The 25,119-nt window shown below is 34.7% G+C and overlaps 1 protein-coding gene across 6 annotated transcripts in view; it reads left to right on the forward strand.

The window, feature by feature from the left end:
* The window catches only part of LOC6646085 (RNA-binding protein Musashi homolog Rbp6), a 200,971-nt gene extending 177,069 nt beyond the window's left edge, over positions 1–23,902 (forward strand). For 2 of the 6 annotated variants that reach the window (XM_023177881.2, XM_023177885.2), the window contains 7 exons: positions 5,934–6,016; positions 6,133–6,217; positions 10,131–10,166; positions 10,498–10,581; positions 19,527–19,592; positions 20,533–20,783; positions 23,793–23,902. In XM_023177881.2, the coding sequence (XP_023033649.1) occupies positions 5,934–6,016; positions 6,133–6,217; positions 10,131–10,166; positions 10,498–10,581; positions 19,527–19,592; positions 20,533–20,783; positions 23,793–23,834 (647 nt within the window). In that variant the 3' untranslated portion in view covers positions 23,835–23,902. Of the gene's footprint in view, positions 1–5,933; positions 6,017–6,132; positions 7,159–10,130; positions 10,167–10,497; positions 10,582–11,100; positions 11,308–12,614; positions 12,890–19,526; positions 19,593–20,532; positions 20,784–21,215; positions 21,289–23,792 lie in introns of those variants that run through there. The other 4 variants (XM_023177882.2, XM_023177883.2, XM_023177884.2 and 1 more) reach the window with 4 other exon arrangements.
* Positions 23,903–25,119: the final 1,217 nt, after the last annotated feature.

Here is a 25,119-nt window from a genome sequence, read left to right on the forward strand (position 1 = left end):
CCTTTCTCTAGGAACATTAAGATTGATGTGACCATTTCCAGTGACCCACCCACCAACAATGTTTCTGACCAAAAGTAATTAGCTTTGTCTCACACACACACACACACACACTCGCACACTCGGAAACATGCATCAATAGTTACCACCCAGCCAGTCAGCCATCTATAGCCTGCGCTTCTCTCAACCACTGACATTGTTAACTTTTGTTGGCCGCGGCCGACAACTGCCCCACCGCCCTCCTTCAAATTACGCACACGGGAATAAGGAAACATGATTTTTGCTTGTGCGCCATAAAAAAAATTGTAGCATACTTCTGTGCACCAAGCCGCATCGAGATAAGCAAGAACGAACAGAGATGAGAGAAAAAGTAAGGGGGACATGGTATGTGTGTGTGTGTGAAGTGAGGGAAAACCCACAGAACATTTCGCTTAATTGGACGCTGGAGTATGCTGAAAACTGAAAACTGCATGATGATGCAGTCATACTCATACATACATAAAAAACGAAGGCTTCAAACGACCAAAACAGCCAGCAAAGGAAGCAACAAAAAAACCAGGAAAAAAAACACACACACACACACACAAACACTCACATATGAAATTGGAAGAGATCTGAGACCCAAAGCCAGTTAATAAAAATAAACAGACATTTTAAAATGACGATGTGGACAACAGACACACACACACACACACACATACAAACAATATTAGTTACACAATTTGAAAAAGAGAAAAAGCAAATTACACAAAAATGTTGCAAGTTACTTTTAGAGATTTGTTTTCCTTTAAGTTATCTAGAACTCTGTTGATGAATCACAAATCACAAAAGAATAGTGAAAAATATAAAAATATTCTTTAGTTGTCTTCTATTTGGCAAATTGTTTAAAAAATCCATATGACAGCAATTCAATATTTTCATTTGCCAACGTTCTCAATCCAAATGGATATAGAGTATTTTATGGTCGCAATTAAATGTGATGAAAAATTTATATTTAATTGTTAGGATTAGAAATGAATTAATTTAAAAATATTTTTTTTTGTTTTTGTTAAGATTTGCACATTAACACGCAAATCGATAACATAAATAAGTGTAAACTTTGACAATTCTTTATGGATGGGCAAAATACAAAATGTTAGCTACAGCTAATTAGTTAAGACATTGTAAAATGGTTTATTTAAACATTAATCTATTTGAAAACTGTTTCCAAATCGACTTAAATGTTGGAAATTGTAGAGTTCTAGACAATTTAAATTAGCCAAGTCCTTCACCAGCTAATAACTCTTTGTGCTTGGCTGTTATTTGCACCAAACCGATTGTTAGCTTTAGGCATAGTTAAGTGGATGAATCACTTCTATATACACCATGTATATACATATGTATATATGAATGACTATTTCATATGTATATACTTACCATCTGCCATTAAGTCTATAATTGCTTTGCATTATTGTAAGGACAAGCAATTTGTTTCCACTGTTAAGGTTTAATTTCATTTCAAACTTCTGGTTGGCCTCATTTTATGTGATTTCCGTATGAAAAATGCATGAGCAAATCGTTTTACTTATTGACAAGACTCATTGCCTGAACTTCTTCCTCACCGACCCAGCCCGAAGTCGTCGTCCCCCTTCGGGCAGAAGGTCCGCTCAATCGCTTTTCTTTCCATTTCTTTTTTTTTTTTGTTTTCTCCATTTCTTTTCTTTCTTTTTTTTTTTTGCCAGGGACATGTCAATTTTTTGCGCAAATTACAATTGCGTGGGTCGATCGGAACACATTTACACTCACACACACACACACACACACACAGGGAGAGAAAAACACACACAACCAATATATAATGAAATATGCAGACATTGTTAGTTAGCCGAACCAACAACTGGCCAACTTCACAGGAGAGACCCCGCATCATTCTCATGCTCCTTTCATTTCCACCATCCTTTTACCATCCTCCCAAGTCAATAGCAAAATGTGTGTCGTTAATCAAAGGGTATTAGTTGTAGTAGCCATAGCCTTCATTGCCACGACGACGACGACGACTTTTTGTACATTGGACGACCTTTTTTTTCTTCTTCTTCTGCTGCCCAGGTCCCGCCTGATGCCTGCCGACTTCTGCTGCTTCTGCTACTGCTGCCTACTGGCACTTGCGATATGCCTGTAATTGCATTTTATCGATCCAAGAGCGGACCTTCTCCTCCGTTCCGTCCGTTTCTATATATATGTCTGTATGTATGTATGTATGTCTGTAGGTTCCATACTACGTGGCAATTGCCAGCGTGTTGTGCTCGCACACAAACAAGGCCCGAACTATAATAAAGAAGAAATGTTGGGCAAAAGACGTCGTTCGGTTGCTCTGGTTGCTACACGGCAGCAACTTTGTTACTCATTCATAAATCATGTGTGCAGCGACAGACAGACAGACAGAAAGACAGACAGAGAGACCGAAAGACAGAACGACCAACAGTTAGACAGACATTGGAAGCACACATGTATGTTACATAGTATTGCCTGGTCACTGAAAATTGCAGCAGTAACATACAGTAGTTGGCAGAGCAAGTGGCCTCCACCACCACCACCAAAAAAAATAAAAATAAGAAAAATGAAGAAGAGAATATAGTACATATAGTTATATATATATATATATATATATATATATATATGAATATGCCATAAAACAATATAGGCAGGCGGCACTAACAGCTGCAACAACAGCAGCAACAGCAACAAAAACAACGACAATTGCTATTACAGTAGAAATTGCTTAAGGTAAACTTTGACTTTTTCCACTTATTTACATTATTTAAAAACCTCTCTTTAAATTTAAAGTTCTTTGCCATTTCATTAATGTAGTCATACTCTGTTTCGGGTCTTCTTGCAATCTGTTGACTATATTTATGAGATATTCAAAATTCTATATAGGGGAAAAATAATAATAATAAAAAGATATTGACCATCTAACTTTTTCTTTGATATAGTTGATAGGAGTAATATCTGAAAAGACATTTGCAGATTGCAACTAGAAACAACGATTAAGCATCAAATTCTGAATTTTCAATCGTTGTCAGCAGAGCAATATGAAATTACAAATTTTTTGTTAAGCAAAGAGCCTTGAAAAAAGTCAGTTTTGAATTTTTTTATTGAAATGATTTTGAAATCTAAAATATTATAGAGGTTTTGTCAATATCAAACACTTAAAGCTCTTGAGCAATTTGTTTTTTTTTCTTTTTGGTCAACTTGACTAAATAAGAAAAAATAACATTTAAGTGAACTTTACTGTATATTACCCAAAAGTATGCTATGAATTTCATTTGGCAAGCCAAGGACATAGACAACGTGAGCCTAAGCAGTCAGATGCGGGTGTAGGACACCCACCCACCCAAAAAAAAAAAAAAAAAAAAAAAAAAAGACAAAATGATGGGTGTGGGAAGGAAGTGCTATGCAGTGCCGTGCAGTGAGTGGTTTGGTTGAGCGTTTGGACGTATGGGAGTTGGGCCTTAGGTTAGTTGGCAGTTGGCGCTGCCAGCCGCCACTAATATTAAAATTGAAAATTTTGTAATTTTTCTTTTTGGCAAGCAGCGACGCGGCGCAGTCATAACAGCTGGCAGTAGCAGTCCAATCGCTCTCTCTCTCTCTCTCTCCCTCGCTCTCTCTCGTCGTGTGTTGCTCCCCCAGCAACTAACCTCAGTATACCTAGCTATAGAGGATAGGACCATGCTATGCCATGCCATAGATGTGTCTATATATCTCTGTCCGCTTCTTGGCAATAACATGCATGAGTGTGCAATTTTTTTTGCAGTTGCCAAAAAAAAAAAGAGAAAACCATAGTCCATAGCCCATGGCCGTTGTCGACGTCGTCTTCGTCCTGCGGGAAATTTTCGACAGGTAAAAATGGCGACCGCAGCAACAGTAGTAGCAGCAGCAGCAGGAGCAGGAGCAGAAGCGAGAGTAGCAGCTCCAACAGAATTAACTAGACATTCTGGTAACTTGGCTAGAGGCATTTGTTACTAGCCAGATACATTTTTGATTGAGTTGCATGTGTGTTGGGTGAGGCCAAAAATTGCTTCAGCTTCATTTGTTTCTACAACTTGATTTATGAGTGGAGGAGGTCTCCCAAAAGGCAGCAGAAACTCTACGTGCAACACTTGCAACGTGCGCTAATTTTATATAATTAAAACAAACACACACACACACACACACTGAGTGTGAGAGAGATAGCAATGTAAGGAATACGAGATGGGAAAACAGCACTAGAAATTGGAGGTTTCATAGGAAAAGAGGAAGGAAGCCCGCACGTTTATTCTCCTCCTAGAGAAGTTGCTGTTTCTTGGCACATGTCGCTCTAACTCTGTCTCTATCTGGTTCTCCATCTCGCTCGCTCTCTCTTCTCCTCTCTCCCTCTCATTCCCTAATAAGCCTGCGTGTTTACTGTTACTTGTTTCAACTAATTTGTCAGTTACGCCCAACAAGCGCCCGTTTGCCCGCATGGCATGGCAAACATTAAGCAAAGAGCATGCCACAAGAGTAGAGCAGCAGAGAGAAGAGGATCCATGGTAAGGAATGAGAGGGAGGTAGTGGAAAGGCATCAGGTGTCTGCACTTGGCCTTGCTAATTGCATAGAGGCACTCTAAACGTCGCCCTTTACTCCCAATCTCTCTCTCTCTCTCTCTCGCTCCTGCCACGTTTTTTCCTCTTTCGACTCTTTTTCGACCATGTGAAATCTCAGACAATTGCGCTAATTGAAAAGCCTCGATAAGACCAAAAGTGGTGGAACGTCGTCTTAGCTGGTAACCTCTCTCAACTTTACCAACCTCTTTGCCACGAACTTTGTGTGTGAGTGTGTGAGTGGGTGGATAAAAGGAAGTCGAATGGAAATTGCTTAAGCGAAAAGTGTGTGGAAAGGAAATCTGATATTTGAATTGTATAATTTAATTAAATAGCAAGACGAGAGAAAATACCAATTGCACTTTCCTTAGTCATATTTGTGAAAAGTAAGATTGGAAGAGAAAGAAACTGAGCACCAAAGGGAGAGGACGTATGGATGTATCGTATTTGCAAGCATAATTCTTTCTAATTAGATGAAACCACAAAAAAAAAAAAAATAAACAAAGTGGCAACAGAAATGTGGTGTGTTGAATTGCTTGAAATATAATAAAGATATCGAAAAACATGTATACACATTTGCAAAATAAAACTCATTATCCTTTAAACCAACCCAAATAGTACTCATTAGGCTGCACTTTGAACGTTTTCCGAATAAAGAAACTTTTGAAAAGAATTTGAGTTTTTATATGTAATGTATATATGTATGTAGATAAGCATTTTAACTAATTATGCAATTTTTAAAGACTGTGTCCTTCTCTAGTGTCCTAAGATTGTATTTTGCTATCACAATTTCGCTTATTCATTTGTTTGCATTGCCCAAAAAAGTAGGCTATAGATATTTTTTCAACCAACAGATCAACGAATATATGTATTTATGTGGAAAAACTTTTGCGTACAGTTTCAGTGTCCTTCTTTTTGTGCACCTCCTTCTACTGCTCCTGCTCCTCCTTCTCCTCCTTCTGCTCCTTCTATGCAAGCAAAGAAATAAAGTTTATTATGTAAACTCGGAGCCGTCGTCCAGTGTTTGAATTACTCATCCAGGCGGCACTTGAAGAGTCCCTGCAGGAGGGCTGGTGTGTGTTGGCTGCACCAGATTGAGGTCAGAGCAAAAGGGGGGAATAGAGAAGGAACAGTCGGGTCGAGTCCGCCTCTGTCTCGACACTTGAGTAAATTATTTAGCTGCTCTCGCCGAGCTCGACACAAAAGCATATTTCGTTCAATTTTTGCAGCTCTTAAACTTGTTTGCCTGCTTGCAGGACTCTCTGCCAGGACTCTGACGCCATCCTTTTCTCATTCTTGCTTGACGATTTTTTTGTTTTTTCTTCAATTTTTTTCAGGTTTTGGCTTCGTTACATTTCAAAGCGAAGATGTGGTAGACAAAGTTTGCGAAATTCATTTCCATGAGATAAACAACAAAATGGTAAGTCAAGCGTAGCGAAATGAAACGCAGCACCAACACGGAGATTTCACTGTTTTTTTTCTCTCTCTCTCTCTCTCTCTCTTTTTCGATATCGCTCTATCTCTATCTGGCTGCAGGTCGAGTGCAAGAAGGCTCAACCCAAGGAGGTAATGCTGCCGGCAAATCTGGCCAAGACCCGTGCGGCCGGTCGTTCTGCTTACGGTGAGTTGTTAGTCTGGGGCAGCCACGCAAATCAAGCGGCGGCGGCTGCTGCAACATCCGCTGCTGCTGGCCTTTTGCCAAGTAGTTTAGCGGCCGCAGCAACAGTGCTGCAACAACAGCAGCAGCAGCAGCACCACCACCAACACCACCACCACCACAACCAACACCATCACCAACAACAGCAACACTCACAACAGCAACAACAACAACAACCACAACATACACCTCATCATCATCACCATCATCAACATCATCAGCAATTGTTGGGGGCAGCGGCTGCAGCAGCCTCATTACGTTATACTCCCTATCCCTTGCCATCGCATATTTCGGCTGCAATTTCAGCTGCAAATCAGCAGCAGCAGCAGCAGCAACAGCAGCAACACCAACAGCAGCAACAGGCTGCGGTTGTCGTTGCCGCCGCTGCCCAACACCAACAGCAACAACAGCAGCAACAGCAGCAGCAGCAACAACAGAGTCTAGCTCTGGCCGCTGCCGCCCCCTCACTTCTGCCCCTCTCGAGTCCAGCGCCTGGTGCTGCCGGCCCATCATTGCTGCAATATGCAGCCGCTGCCAATGTTAGCCATAGCAATGCCGCGCTGGCCAATTCGCTTTATGCCGATGCCGCAGCCGTTGTTGGCTATAAGCGTCTCTTGGCTGCCGCTGCCGTTAGCCAAGGCCTGAGAGCAGGACCAAATGCTGCCGCTGCTGCCAGCACACTGGGCGCCCTTACGGCAGCTGCCGCAGCAACGGCGCCGGCAGCAGCCGCTGCTGTCGTCCAACAGCAGGCGCAATTGCGTCAGAATGCTGCACTGGCAGCCGCTCATTATCCTCTTAGCGAGCTGTTGGCCATGCCGACGGCACTCGAAATGCCAGGGGCAGCGGCTGCAGCGGCAGCAGCAACACTTTATCAATTGCCTGGCATCTGACCACCTACAAGGCATCAATAATGAATTTTAAAAATGAATTTGATTGCCAAATTGATTTCTCAGATCACGTACATAGACACAAAGACACACACACAAACACACAAACACACACAGACATTCAGACAGATACACTGACAAACAAACACACACCGTATAACTTTCATTCCGTCTCAATGTCCAAAACCAAAAAAAAAAAAAAAGAAAAAATTATCAAGCAAGAACTATCTTAAATACATTTAACTCCTAGGCCTAGGATTACGTGCTTTAGCCATATAAAATTAATCTATATACATATACATACATATTGAACAAATTAATGTAATCCGTATACACACTATTACTTACTTACTTCATGTACTTGTACTTAATTATACATACATACATACATACATATATATACCCAGATATATGTGTATATATTTGCATATATCTGTATGTGTCTGTCTGTGAAAACAAATATCTGAAAAATCGTCAGCAATATTGCGTTATAATCCCAACTTAGCGGCGCATTCATATATTTTCTTTCCACATATTTTAGGAACTTAAGTGAAACTTTTGTTTAAGAAACTAACTTAACTAAACTTACATATTACATACTACTACTATATATCTAGGCTAAGAGCAGATCCTATAGAGTGAGCTGCTTAGGCAACAACTTAACTAACTATATCAATTTTTAGATTTCTTTAGCGGCGATTTCCATGTAAAAAAAAACTTAAAAAAAAAAAAAAATATACAAAAACAGAAAAATCAAGGTCTAAGTACAAACAAAAAGTCTTAGCGAACAATTTTTTTTTTTTTGCATATATTTTTTTATACTTTTTTTTTTTTTTTTGTACGTTTTAGAACCTAAGAGATCTTTGAAATATCAATATATATATATATATTTACTTATATGTGTGTAAAATGAATCGAATAATATTTATTGAATTAAAAAATTGTAATTAACATTAATCGTCGACACCAACAAAAAAAAAAAGCTAACAAAAATCTTGTACATCTAACATTATTAAAATCATATCAACAAATAGCTCTTCAAAAAAAAAACCAAAATCAACAAAAGAAACGAAGCGAAAAACAAAAAACCAAAACAACTAGCAAAATGTATTGAATTAGATTGTAAGTGAATCTAAAGAAGACAAACAAAAACAACTTAGAAAGTAACTACAACCAAACACACACACACGCACATACACATACATGCCTATATGTACATGTATGTATGTGTGATACTTTATGATTGAAGGAAGTTTGCCATTGTAGTTGGCGTTGCCGGACAGCTGTCAGTTTTGTAATTTGCCAAAAATGGATAATGGATAAGTTATGCCAATTATAAAAGCCTTTATCCAAATTACAGCCTCAAATGGACAGCTCGAATGGCCCGACGACCCCCTTTGAGCAACTAACTTGTAATACGTAATGACAAGGCAACTTACTTACATTTACATACACATACACATATACTAATACATGTACATATCTATGAGATATGAGTGTGCTTGTGTGTGTTTCCATATAGCCATTACAAATTTGTCTTTAACATGAGAAACTAGCTACATATTTCTTCTAATTACATAACTTAAAGCGCACTAAGCGCTAACAAAAAACAAAAAAAAAAGCGATATAATCCTAGTTATATATATACATACATATATCCAAATGGAAAAGTAAACCCAACCGTCTCTACACACAATTGATTTGATGCCAAAGATGAACGAATGAATGAACGAGAACATATGGTGGAGGAGTGTGGAAAAGATGATAACAGATGATATGAGAATTAAAATCAACGTAGTTACAATATTAACAAAACGAGAGGAATCGATGCCAAAAAAAAATAAAACGAAATTTTATTTGTAAAACTAACTAATCAATTAATTAGCTAAATCAATATTAATTCCAATGTTTGTTGGTCTCTTTCTTTTTATATTTTTTAATTTGCCAAAACATAAGTTTTTAATTTGTAGTGGAATTTCTATTTGAATTACATTTAGATCATCTTAGTTTCTCTAAACATTCTTGTCATTTGTGTAACATTAAATCTTTCGTCTTAACTAGTTGGTTTCCGATGCCAATGAAGGAAGTGGTGCTTAGAGAAGGAAGAGGGAGAGCTTCATTCCTATAGTAGAAAGGAGTGTGTGCTTTCTCTCTCTCTCCCTCTCTTGGTCTCTGCTCCTCCTCTGGAGAAACCTACACACACACACACACACACACACACACACAGAAATATTTTTAGCTTAGTAAAACAACTAAATGTCTTAGTCTATTGATATATTCTACGTATATTTATCATATTATATAACTAATAAGTGTTTAGAATTGTGTCTCAAGACGTTTGCTGTAAACGTCGATATTTAAAAACAACAAAAATATATAAAACACACATATAGCTCAGATCAAGGCTGTTACAAGTGAAATGCCAAATACAAAACAATGAATAATTAAAGCAGAAAAAATTTAGCATTAACGATTTTAGATGATATAGTAAATAAACATATATTACACACATATATATCCATATATAGATATATAGTGAAACAATCGACTGTTTCTTAGTTGTCTTACACACACACACACACACATAAATATTTAGTTGTCTAAGAGTACATACACACACACACACACACATACACAGATGAAAACCGAATAACGAATCTCTCTATAGTCAAAAAAAAAACAAACAACTCTTTCATACATATTACATAACATATAATACTTCTTTATATATTTATATATATATATATCAATTATATATCGATTTATATAACAATTAGTCTCTTCAAATCTTATATCTAACACAAATTTACTTGATTTCTCTAACTTTAAATTAGTTGAAACCAAAAAAAAAAAAAAAATTAAACAATCATAATAATTAATATTTTCTTTATGCTCTCTCTCTCTTTCTCTCCCATTCTATCTGTCTCTCTCTCTCTCTCTCTCTATCTCTCATACTCTCTTTGCGCTTTGTGAACTCCAAACATCTTTAGATAACATCATGTGGGGTCTGGGGACATTGCCAGAAGGTAAGCATTATAACAATCTTTAGTTACTTACATATATTAATAAAACAAAATCCAGTTTGAATCAGAAAAGTAACATATTACACTATATTTCAATTAGAATTATCATTTTTCTCGAGCTTTACCTAAATATTATATTGAAATTCAAATGTTTCAAAATGTTTCTCTCAAAACTAAGTAGAACCTCTCAAAGTTGAGATTGCACCCCAGAAGTATGCAACGATAATTAATATTTGCAACAAAACTGGATAACTTTTATTAACGTTTTATTTGAATTGCTACAACATGAAAATTAATTATGATTTTCCATTTTCTTTTCATCATTCTCTTTTAGGCTTTCCAGCAGCTGCTTATGCTGCCTATGCCGCTGGTCGCGGATATTCCGGCTATCCTAGCTTTGGTCTACCCTATCCAACTGGTAAGTTCTATCCGTTTATTACTTACTCACACAAACACACACACGCACACACAGAGAATACATTCACATATGCAAACATACATACATATATGTGGAACTCAGAGCCCTTTTGAAAAATTGGAATTGCTAGTGAAAACTGCGAGAAGAAGAAAACAAATGTGTAAAAGACCCATTATTTCTGTGACTAATTTTTGTGTTATTTTGATATGACGAAATGCCCGATTCATACTATAGATATACACACACACACACACACACACAAAGACATACCTACACATAGTTAATTATACTATGGCAAAAAATACATATATATATATATATTTTAGTCTCACTAACTTTGTCTTTAGATCAGTCCCATGTTGGTTCCCCCTTTCCGCTTTCACTCGTAACTCGTGATTTGAAACAAATTTTAAGCCTCCTCCACCCTCCCGCCCTCCCTACGTCAATGTCAATTGCATTCTTCGTGTTTTATTTCTTCTTTTCGTTTCGTTTTATTGTTGGTTTTCTTTTGCTTTCTAGCCAATATAATGGGCGTAATGCCGGAGAATCGCATACTGATCGGTGGTGATTATCTGGTTAATCCAACGACAAGCTCAGCCTAGGATTGAGCAAATATACATATATATAGTTATATATATAAGTGACTTTTACGTCTTACTTATAAGTAACCCACATACACACACACTCACGTCTCTCTATCTAACTATAATCTACATTTAGTATATATTGAGTATTACGACGATTTTTGGTTAATTTTTTTTTTTGATCTTACTCAAATAGTAAGAAATTATAATTATTTTTTTGTTCTACTTTTTTGTTGTTTGTCAAATAAAGTAAAATCGAACAAGAATAAAACCTTGCGTTCGTCATATCAATATACACACACACACACACACACATCAGGAAAATGCAATTCAATAAGAATGAAATAATTTCTCCAAGCAGAATATTCTCCTAATAAATAGGATATATGCATTTGCATTCCCAAGATGGCAGACATTTCTATGGAAATTTACATACATCATTAGATACTTGATACGTTAATGTGCTGCTTGGGTTTGTGTTTATCATTTGCATTACTAACCCACACACGCACACACACACACACACACACTCACGCAGACAACACCCACATGCCACAACTAATTTGCGAATTCCAACCAATTAAGCAACACTGGCTACTAGGGCTTTTACCTTATGATATACACACATACATATATTTGAACCTTCTTTCCCACACACACAAACGCACACACTCTCTTTCCCATTGAATTTTTCAAACTGCGACTGTTAGAGCTGTGAAACAATCGATAAATCTATCGAATTGGCGAAAAACTTCTAGACCTCTTAAGGATGAGAAACATTTTGAAACTATTAATCAAAATGCTAACACTAATACATCTAAATACGATACTTTTTAGATATTTGCTGTATTAAAAAGATCGTTTTAACAAATTGTATGCATTTGAAATGTATTGAAATTGAAAAGTCTTAGCAAAAGACAAACATAACGTATTGCGTATATGAAAATTATATTTCAAATGAAAATTGTGAACAATTTTCATTGGATTTTCGTTACAATTTAAGGAATATTTGTATGTTCTTTGTTTTTTTTTTTTTTTCGTTTTCTAGTCGTTAGCATGTCCAGGGCAATAAATGAATGAATGAATGAATGATGGTTGTAGCTGGTTGCAATTGCAGTTACAGTCCTTCTATACCGGCTAACGGCTGGTTGGGTGAAATTCCTTCAGTCATAAATCAATTGTTTTGCAGCTACCAGCAGTTTGTAGTATATACTACATAGAACGATATAACTTGATGTCCTGTCCAGCTTCCCTTTTTTGTATAACTGCTGTCTGTTTCACTCTCTCACTTGCTCTCTTTCTCTCTCTCTCTCTCTCTCTCCCTCTCTCTCTCTCTTTTTCTTTCCCCATTTATAAACTGTGTGTGTGTATGTTTCTTTACACGCATACATACATACATATATATATATATATATACATATATATCTTGTATCTCGTATGATTTTGTAGGCTTGACAATTTGTGGCATCGGTAGAAGTTATGGCACCACATGTAGCACGACACCAGGCCGCAGCAGAGGTCCACCGACTGGTCATGTTGGTGGTGTCTCTGCTGCCGCCGCTGCTGCTGCTGCAGTTGGTCCAAATGCGGCAACTGGCCAAACGGCGGGGTACCATCAACAGGCGTTGACATTGCCCTTGGCCACGGCATTGACGGCACGCTCGGCGGCAATTAAATCACAATTTCTGGGCAATATCAATTTTTGAAACTACTAAAAACGAATATATGTACATACATATATACAAAACTAATATTGTATGTATATCTATATAGACAAACTGAACCAAAGTCTGACAATGAGAGGACAATTAAGATGAAGAAAGGCCGTGCTTCAATTTTTGAGTTTCATTTGATTGATTTCTCCATTTTCTGTTCATTTTACGTTCAACGGTCTCTCAACATGAGCAACAACCAAAAGTAAAGAAAAACTCATTTGTACTGGGACAAGTAGGTACAACAACAACAATATTAATTAAAAATAACAGCAACAACAGCCGAAACAAAAAATAAGAATCAAACATTTTTAATGTTAAATGGTAACAACAACAACAACTAATTAAAAAGAAAAACAAACTGAAAACAACAAAAACCAAAAAAAAATCAAATTTGAAAACTTATATACGTTAGTTGAAGAGAAATCGATACATGTAATCCACATTTAGATCTGCAATTAATATAGAACAGTTATTCACAATATATTAGAATTAACCCTTGCTCTATCTCTGTCTCGCTCTCTCTCTATCTATCTCTAGTATCGTATAGCGATTCCACCCTATATAGCATATATAATCGTATTCGTATAATGGCATTCGTTGAACTCGTTAAAACTCAATTTTTAGCTAGTTAGATTTATTCTAGAGATCATAGAGAGATCCGGCTAGTTAGCTAACAAAACATACATACAAAACATAGCTAACAAAACACACATACATATATATCTGTGTGTGTGTAGTAGTAGTAGTAGTAGTAGCACCCTGTATTACATATATAAATGTCTTTATAATCGTAGACTTTAGGATTAGACACAACTACATAATCAATTAAACCAAGAACAACCGCATATAACATACATATAACTGACACTTGTGTGTGTGTGTGCGTTGAAATTTAACTGGGAAAAAAATTACATTCTGATTTTGAATTTTGATGCTCTTGCAAAAAATGGAATCATAACTAATTCAAACAATACCTAAACATTCTTTTCAAATCCTTCTTTTGATGAAATAGTCATAAAGAAGATCCAAAAATGACTTCTTTGTTGGCAGAGAATGATAGCCCAATCACGTCTCCTTTTGATACGTTGTTTATAAGTTATATCCTCTTCTTTGATTCAATTTTTGATTACTTTTTGGGCCATTAACAACAAGTTTTATCGAAATCCATATGAGACTTATTTTAGAATCATATTTTTCATCACACTTGACTCATATTTTAACTGATGAGCTGATATGTTTCATGTTGTTTGCTAATCAATTAGGAATAATACAATTTTTTTTATACAACAATAAACTCATTAAGTTGACTTCTCTAAAAATAAACTTTCAAATGCTGGATGAGATATAGAAACTAGTTTTTTATTAACAAAAAAACAGTCATTTATGTTTAAAAACTATTTTTTTTTGTTTCTATAACTAATCAACTTAATTTCCATTTTTATCTCAACTTTGTACGATCAAGGGAATTCGAATTTCTCTATTAGCTTTTATTATCACAGAAGAATTTTCTACATTTAAGATGAAATATTCATATGTTTAGTTAGTAACTCAATTAATTATTCAAACTAATAGACAAGCATTTGTCGTTTTTGATCATTTATAAGCTGTCCAAAATGTTAGAAATGAAATTTAATTTTTATTAAAAATATATATAATACCATAGATATATATATATATATATCTAGACGATGAGAAAACTTCAAGTCCCTTACAAATTAGTTTATTATCAAGTTTTGTTTCAAATGCCATCTAAATTTATGGGAAATCGGTCATAATATGTGATTTTGCAAGGGTATATTAAGTTGGTTTACTTTTGGCTTAGCCAGAGCAAGTGAATCTTTGTCATTTTCCCATTTTCCTTTCACTCTTCATCAAGCTCATTAAAATACACACACACACACACACACACGAATACATATACTGAGATATATTTCACCAAATATTCCCATTTGGTTGGAAAATTCTCATTTTTTTGTTGTTTTTTTTTTTGTTTTTGGTTTTTGTTTCAGGGACATATAACATTTATCTATTATTTATAAAACTATTTTGCCATAGCATTTAAATGAACGAAAATTTCATTTTTGTTTTGTAGTTTGGCCATTTGTGCATAAATTAGTTTGTTTCGCTTACCCACAAAATAACAAAAACAACAACAGCCAGCAGCCAAAACAAAAATGCGCACAGTGGAAAAACATTTAGATAACACCCAGACACACACACACACACACACACAGGCAAACATATATACATAGGTCTAGTGTCCCATTATTATCCTTTAATTAATTTGCTGCATATTATTATTGTTACCCCTAGAGTTTTCTAGATAATTAGCGAATAAACCAAACTAAACTATATAAAAAGAACGAGCAAAAGAGGAAATCATTTTTATTATTTAGTAGATTTAAATAGATTTATATACCTACTATAGATGAGTTGCCATTTTTCATCATTATTATTATTATCATCCACATCATCATCATCATCATCATCATTATCAGCATCAGAATCATCATCATTCTGATCATAATTATAAAGCATTTGGCTTACATTTAACAACAGAAAGAAATTTCCTTCATCAAAAAGCATCAAATGGGAAAAAAATCAGATACATAAATTTATGTATAAACCAAAAGTAAAAACTATGCAAAAACTAAATTTTACAAAACAGATAAAAAAAAAAAAACCTACTTATTATAATACATATATAATATACATAGAAAATATGTATATATACACATAAACTTATATCTCTATTTACTATATTTTATAAATAAAAAATAAAAACCAAAAAAATTAAAACAACAAGGAAAAGGAAAACCAAAATACAATACTTAAAAAAAAATATGTCCATCCATTTTTGAAGAGCAAAAGCCAAATAATAAGAACAACAACAACATAAAACTGAGAAAACAAAAAAAAAAGGAAAAGAAAACTTTTTTTAAGTTGCATATGAAAAATCAAATTTTTCTATATATACAAAATATGTCCCGAAAGAAAGTTTTTTTTTTGATTATTATTTGTGTAATTTTTTTTTTCACACTCATAAAGATTATTGATGCCATACACAAATACTTATATATAATATATATACACATGCATACTAATACCTATACCAAAACAGATACATATATATATATATATACATACATACATACATATATAATATAATATTTATATATAATCCAAAGAAAAAAGGAGAATGCATCTTTAAGCTGTTACTTAGTTAATTGTCCAGAAAGCGGGACAAAAAGGCAACTGCTCCTCGTGGCATAAAAAATAAAAATATCTTATCAAAATGCTTGCAAGTTGTTTATATATATATACGTACTACACACACACACACACACACACACACACATGGATATGTATTTTACACATATATACTGTGATTTATAAGAGACAACAAAACAAACAAGAGAGAAAAACGCTTCGAAAATTGATTATGCAGCATTGAAAAAATATAAAAATCCTCCTTTTTTTTTTTTGCTTGAGCAAAAATCTCAAAAAGTTATTAACTAATAACAAAATGCACAAAATATTACAAAAAAAAAAAAAAACAATTAAATAAATATAAACGGATACAAAAGCCGAAACCAAAAACAAAGCAAAAGTCTCTGCGTTTTTCTTCTGCCGCGAGGCTTTTTGGCTTTAGATGGATTTCATTTAAATTAATACAACTACATACATACATATATAAACGCAAATCCAAAAATGGAATTGACAGCAACAAAACACACAAAACAGAGCCAGGAAGAATGGCAGAATGGGAGAATGAGAGAAAGGCAGAGCGACAGTTTGAGTGACAAAGTGGCTATCGAGGCGTATGCCTAAACAAACTTGACAGCAACTTGGCAAACGACGGCAATGGAAACGACGGCAACAGCAACAGCAACATCCCAGCAATGGCAGCAGCAGCAGCAGCAGCAACATCATCATTATTATTATCATCATGTTGGTCAGCTTTCAACAAGGTCAGCTAATGGTCGTCTTATAATACAAAAATTTTCTATGAAATGCTTTATGTGCAACTCTTTCGTTTCTGTGTTTTTTCTTTCGTTTTTTTTGTTTCGTGTTTTTATTATTGTGTGGTGGCTCTACATACAAAGATATGCATATACATGTATCTGTATGTATATCTCTATATAATTCCAAAAGCCGCTCATATCACAAAATTTTGTTTTAACAATTTCTAATCAATGTTAGTTTAGCAAAACATTAAAGAAACAATAATAATAACAAATTTGTAAACTGTTTTTAGGAACAGTCCATAACCATATTAACCCATAGAGAAACACACACACACACACACATACACATATACACCCACATATATATACATACATTAACTGTGTAGTTTTCTTTATTATTACAATTATATATACTTATACATTTTACTTATATATATCTATCAATAGAATAGAATAACAAAAAACAAAACAAACAGCAAATAATAATAATTAATTATTCAAATGAATTTTACAAATTGTGTCATATAATCTCATTAGTAGTAGCTACTTATATAAACATACTATATATGTGAAACCGTTATTGAAAAAGCTGAAATCAAAAACCAATAATTGTGTAGTAACTAAATCACGCCAAACAAAAAAAAAAAAAAACCAAAACATGTTGAAAAACTAATTGTAATTGTATTTCTGTTTAATTTAGCTTAAGTATATTTAATAATATATTTTTGTAGTTTGTTGCCAAAAACAAGAAACCAAAAACCAACCAAATTGTGTGAGTGTGACCAAATGCCCCAACCCCTTTAGTGTTTAGGGTTGCCAGCTTCATAAATGAAGCTCACACACACACACACACTTGCTCACTTAGAGAGATACTTCAGGTCGGAAATGATGGATAATAAGTTACATATATGGCTAAAAGTGCTGCTGGAATATGTGTGTGTGTGTGTGGGTGTGTGTGTGATTGTGTGTGAGGGGACCTTAATCGTTTACTCTGTAACTTCTTGCAAAATTTCTCTGCTTTTCTAATGAAAACAACATGGCGCAAAATGTAAACGTGAACGTAAGCCAAAGTTGATTGGCGCCACAGACTCACAGAACGAACGCACCACACACATACATACACACACACGGACACACGCACACAATGGCAAAAAGGACAACAAAATCAGAAATCTGAAAGAGATCACTTTAATCAACAACGACCCAGTCATTACCCTTTCAAAAGCTAATGGAAAAGTTTTTGCCTTTATTGTGATTTTAGTTTCTAAACTGATTTTTTATTGATTTTCGTTTTCTTTTGTTATCAAATATTTATTCTACGGATTAATTTTCATAGTCAGCCATGCTATGTCCATGGTCCATGGTAGAGTATCACAGGCAATGACTGGGCCATGGCTCGTTACGTTACGTCACGTTACGTTACATCAATTTTTGTGTTTCCGCAGGAAATGCAACTGCGCTACGTTCCCATTGACCATAACCCGTTGCCTTTACTCGGTTTTTTTTTTTTTTTGGTTGTCGTTTTGGATTCGCTTCCCTTTTCCGTTTTTCCCATTCTATTTCTTGCTTTCATTCATTTTCATTTCTTTCTTTCTTTATTTTTTTTTTTTTTTTTGGGGTTGTGTGTGTGTGTGTGTTGCGTTTTTATTTTTTTGCTCTGTTTGTTTGTCTCGTTCATTTCACATTCTGTGTTGTCATTTCAATATTGGTGCTAGCGTATTTTTACTTGCTGCAGCAGCTGCGACCAACGAACAGCAACGAAAAACAACAACAACAACAACAGCCATAAGGCCGAAAGGAAAGTGCAAACCTTCCCCCTTCCCCCCCATGCCCTTCCATCCATCCAGTGGGTGGTTTGTGAAGGGGGAGGCCAAGCCAAACGTAGTAACTGAGTTTGGGGTTTTGGTTTTGGCTTTGTTAGAAAAGGACAACCACAACAACAACAACAACTACAGCAAGCAGTGTCAACCCTGTGGCCCTGCTCTGCCCCTGGTCCTTGCCCTTATCCCCAGCCGTAACCCATTCTGTCTCAATGTTGCTCGTTTAATAACCGAGCACTTTGTGTTTTCATAACCTGCGTTCTAGTTAGCTTTTTTCTCCATTTTGATTTCTTTTTTTTTGTTGCCCACTCCCTTCCCCCCACAGTGTTTGGTTTGAATATTTCCCTCTTTTCTTCTTTTTACATTTTTTGTTTCTTTGATCGTAGTTAACGTACCGGTATATTGTTAGCTCTTTCAGTCTTACAATTAGTCACTGAACTTCACATACACATAGAGAAGTCACACCACAAACGCATTTAAAGCGTACATATATATAAGTATATAAACATTTATATATATTTATATACTTGTACTTCAAACTGGTATACTCACTTGTACTTCGTTTTGAAATATGTTTTATCAATTAGTTTTTTGAGCATCTATATATCTTCAATATATATATATATATATACCAACATATACATATTTATCTCTTAGGTACTACATACATATATTTATACATATCCTGCCCAAAACCAAACTTTTAACCAACTTAGTAGCTGTCTACTACTTATTCCATTAACTAATACTACTATACCTATAACTATATATATATACATATATATAATGTTACCCATTACCCACATACTTATCTCTATTAATGTCCATTCGTTTTGTAATCTTTTCTGCCACTTACAGTTGATCTAACCAATGGGCAACTCACTCCCAATAACAATACGCCACTGCTAACACAGGCGCTATCAGGTAAGTGTCCAAGTCCATCAGCTACTCCAATCATTGACCATCCAGTTTCTTTAGTTTTATTTAACATATTTCTGTTCTACATCTGAATTTGCGAATGATATGCAACTATAAGGCGATAGGCGATTTTTTTCCAAACCAAACTAGCAATATGAAAAGTACTTTTCCAACATTCCTCAAAGCGAACCCATGACTAAGTTAACGCAATCGTTCAGTAAGATAATTTCAATTAAAGGTGAACTCTAGTTCAGGGATAGTCCCAAAGTGAGTCATAGAAAATTGTCAATGCATGTGTGCGTTTGACACTTCGCAAAACAAAGAAGGGGAACAAATTTTGCCTCAATCATCGATCTACAAAAGGGGTAGGCACCCACATTTGATCGTTTTGCAATCTTTGTGCATCCCGAAGTCAACACGAAGTGCACTTGAGAGCAGCATGGAAACGGGGCAAAACGAAGAACACTCGTACAATAGGTCCCACATGGGCTATGGGCCGCTATCTGTGCTCTAATAACTTATTTAGATGTAATTCTCAACTAGTTTTAGCAATGCAATGCATTTTTGGACTTTTTTTTTTATAAGAAATAGTTCTGCCGATTATTCCATGAAATAAACGTTATTGGAAGACTGAAATGGTGCCGATTTGTGGGCAATGTTTCATAAGATTTAAGGAAATCAAAACTAGATATGTAGATTCAGGAAAAAAACCAATATAAAGCACTAACAGAACTGAGAGGATTTGTACATTTTTTTAAGTAATCCCCACTAGAACATATGACAGCATATTGAGGCTGCATAACATTCGTTCAATTAAGCACTTGATGATCAATTAATTGGAGAAATTCAAGTACACTTAATCGTTTTATCTATTTCTGTCTCTCCTTTTGTTCGCCCATAACTAATTCCTTGCTCTGTGTCCTTCAACTGGTTATCCCTTTTGCAGTGATGAACAATTATCAGGCAGCTGCTGCGGCTCATAGCTTTGGTCCATCGGCATCGCCGCATGCTGCGGCCGCGGCTGCTGCCGCCAGCACGGCCAGCAGGCAGGGATTCCCGTCGACCAATTCGCCGGGACCGACCATCGATATGTATAGCTCGGCTACCGCTGACAATGTGGGCTATGTGCAGGCCACCAGTCCGCAGCCATCGGGCTTTCCCATTGCCGTGAGCCGTGCTCCTTTGAACTATAGCCCGGTAAGTTATACACTTCTCTACACTCCAACACCAACACCAACACAGTCACACATACAGACGCTTACACACACACACCCCTCCACACACTCACACAACGTCAGACATGAGACAGTTGGTTTTAATGCCTAGCGAGAGCGAGAAAGTGAGAAAAAATCACATAAAAATCAAAATAATGAGAATCTCTTTAGTTGAACATTTTGTTGGTATCTCTCTCCTAGTTTTTAGTTTCTCTCACACACTCTCCAAACAGACAGACAAAATATAATCAATATCAATAATAATAAAAAAAAAAAAAAAACAAAAAAGATCTTAGTGCAAAATAATAATCAACAAAATCAAAATAGAAATAAATACTAAATGATTGCGTTATCCTTTCCAAAAAGAAAACATATATATATATATCGTATCGTATTTCTCTTTCATTTCGTACAGATTTATTCGTTGAACTTTGCGATGGCTAATATATAAAAAGACTGATAATCCCAAAAATAAAGAAAAAGAAAAAAAATACCAAAAATATATACAATTATATATTTAAATTGAAAATATATATATAAAAAAACAAAAAAAAAAAAAACCAAAAAAAAAATATAAAGTAAAAACAAAGAAAGAAAATAAGAGTATATAACAAAACGCAGTTGCACAAAGGTAGGCACACCAACAAAACTACAGAAGTGTTTTTTTTTTTTTCATTTTTTCTTTTTTTTTCTTTCTCTCTGGTCTCTTTTTTGTTTATGTTTTTTGTTTTTGTCTCTCTTTTTATTTCTTCTTTGATTTTTGATCTCTCTTTTGTCCAAAAACCTCTTTTTACTCTCAACTAAAACAATTTTCAATTACACTGGCCTACAAGTTTGTTTATGAATTCATATAAAAAGTGTTTTACATTTGAAATTTTAGTGTGTTCTGACACAAATGCGGTATGTTAATTAAAAATCTAAGCTTAGTTTTCAATTGAATAGAAAAAGTGCCAAAAATATTGTCATGGTTGCAAGAACAAAATGATGTAGCTTTAAATTGGCACCGAAAAGTATGCAATATGCCTTTAAAGTATTCTATTATTTTTGTAAAATTGTTCCCACTCATTGTCAGTCATTGTATTTCGAATTGTATCTAAGTTAAGTCTACCCAAGAGATTCTAATGCCTGTTCATGCATTCTATAACCAAGTCACATGGATCTCTACATTAGATATTAGCGAGACAATCCTGAAAACCCGCTTTTCGTCAGATCGAAACACTATATATTGGGTTTAAAATGGGCTTTTAGAGTAGCAACTTGTTCTATGGTCGCAGTATTGATTATCCAATGATGTTTCTTCAGTTTGGAATTGTCTATTTTTTAGAACATTGAAAAAATTCTTAACAATTTGCAATAATAAAGTTATCTTTATTTGCATAATACATATTTTAGGATTCAAAAGATTTTGAACTATTATTTTGTTAGAGTTATTTGAGAATATTTGATTGGTGATTCTACCTATTATCCTCAGACTGTTTTTTTTTTTCTTACCAATTTTCATACAAAATCAGTCGATTCCGTATTCGATAAGGACACTTTTTGAATTCAAAATACACATAATAATCATGTCGGCCAGTGTTTTTAATTAATCAACAACTAAATTTTATGTTTTCTCCTTTTATTCGTCTAACTACAACTAGTGAAATGAAAAATCAAGCATAAATCTAAAATAAAATATATATATAGCAAAAAAAAAAAAAATTATAATGATAATGTTCGTATGCACGTCACAAAAGCACAGTTTTTTTTTTTCTAGGCCGTTTCCAATTAAAATGTTTATGATTTATTTAAATTTGTTTTTCCCATACAATATAAATATATGTATTATATATACACTATATATGTGTATCTCAAATATTCAACATAAAAAAACAAAAAACATAATACTAAGCGCAGCCACAAATAACAATTCCATAAATCATATCCATGACAGCGAGGTTTGATAAACTAAAATGTGTGCGCGAAATGTGCGAAAAGTCAGAGGAGGAATAGGAGGAGGAATATGTGGTGGAAGATGAGCAGAAGCAGGAGCAGCAGCAGGAGCACCGGCAGGAGCTGAATAATCCATGCACTAAAACGATTTGCTAGAATGGGGAATACGAAATCTACGCGACAATAGAACAGTCATACCTGTCATTTTGTCAGTTTGTCAGAAACGTCATTTCGCTAAGGTTAGGCAACCGACACTACTAACATTTTGTCGATACAAATGAGTGGAAGAGAGAAAGAGAGAGAGCAAAAGTGGGAGAGAGAGAGAGAGACTTGAGGAAGAAAAGCTTGCCACAAAAACGTGACCTTTGCTGTCTCAGATGTCACAGTAAGACAAACGACATTAACACAATTCCAAACACAAATAACAAGTTAAGAGACTGAATACTTGATCACCTCTGATAGATTATAGGGATCGATTCATATAGACAAAAGATCTTTAGTTTTAGCTCCTGGCAGGATTTGTCCGATATATGTACATATGTATATAGTAACAGAACTTTGCTTCTTTATCAAGCCTCGTCAATGTCAATGGAATAATTTTTTAGCACATTTTCATTATTCTTCTTCTTTCCGTTTTTCTTAAACATTTTCTTTGTTACTCAATCAATTTTCAACTCAAATTTTTCACTTGTACCTATTATTATTATTATTATTATTACTATTATTATAGTCTGTGTATATATACATATATATCTGTCTACTTATCAATGTTTTATACTATATAGATAAACTTTCACTTTTCTATATATGTATGTATATATACATATTTAAATGTGTGCGTAGATGTGAACCAATATGAAAAATAATTTCAAATAAATTAACGCAAAATTACACACTACAAAAAAAAAAAAGAAAAAATTGAATAACAAATAATGATATATTGTATTTAAATAATTTTGTTTTCTTCTCTTTCTTTTTTGTTTTCTTTTCTTTCCTGTTTTTGTTGCATTTTCTTGGCATTTTCTTCCGTTTTCAATTGCAACGAAACGTTTATTTACAGGGACCACTAATTCCTGCGGCATTTACAAATGGATACCATTAAAAAAGGTGGCGCCGACAACCGCAATGACAACAACAACAACAACAACAATAGCAGCAGCAACAGCAGCAGCAGCAACAGAAGCAGCAGCAGCAATAACAACAACAGCTCGACAGCAGAAACATTAGCAACGGCAACAACTGCGAAGCTGCAACACACACACACACACACACACACACACACAGAACCTACATACATATAGCGCAACAACAACATCAAGAATAATATTATATAAAAAATATACTTCAAAGATATATATATATATCTATATATATATATATTTAAATGCATATATGATGTATATACATACATAACCATATGAGCAATGGAAACACACATACACACACACACACACACACACACACAACCAAACATATTATAATTAATTAATTATTGCGTATATATGTACATATATATGTATATACATATGTATATATATATATATATATATATATAGATACATATATATAAGAAGAAGCAACACGCAAAAACAAAAATAAAAAAAAAATTATATAGAAAGCAAAAGGAAAAACCACAAAAAGAAAGAAAGAAAAAAACAACTATGAGCAAACACAAAACGAAACAACAACAAAATTAATTTTAATTTAATGACAACAACGACAACAACAAAAGCAGCAACAACAACATCAGCAGCAGCAGCAGCAGCAACTACAAGCAACGCCAGCAACACGAGCAACCAGCAACCCGCAACCTGCAACCAGCAACCAGCAAGCAACGCACATTTGTCCTTCGTTGCAACAACAAACAACAACACACAAAAAAAAATATATAAATATATATATATATATAAATATAAAAAAGACAAAAAGATGCAACGTGTGCAACAAAAATCGTTTAAAATGCAAATTAAACTCGTTGCAGCAACCAAAAACAAAAATTTTTACACACACACACACTGGTTGCAAAGTAGGCGTCAATATGGGCATGGTCCTGGTCATCGGCGTAAGCGTGGGCGTAGACGTAGGCGTGGTCAGCAAATTTCTTGTTGTTCAACCTTTTTTCCGACTTTTTTTTGTTCTGTTTAAACTTTTTTTTTTATTTGATGTGTGGTTGTTGTCATGTCATCATCAGTTTTAAGTAATAAGAAATGAACATTAAATCAGAGAGTGCAGAGGAAACAGATTGACAGATTGCACGGATTACAAGGATCCGCAATGGACGATCGTTATCTTGGAATAATGTGAGAAGAATTAAGGAAAAAATGTTATGACATTTGCTATTTCATTTCTGATTTCCTTTTCGATGATCCAGGAATAGAATCCTTATG

The sequence above is a fragment of the Drosophila willistoni genome (genome assembly GCF_018902025.1).
Source record: "Drosophila willistoni isolate 14030-0811.24 chromosome XR unlocalized genomic scaffold, UCI_dwil_1.1 Seg105, whole genome shotgun sequence".
Classification (NCBI taxonomy): Eukaryota; Metazoa; Arthropoda; class Insecta; order Diptera; family Drosophilidae; genus Drosophila; species Drosophila willistoni.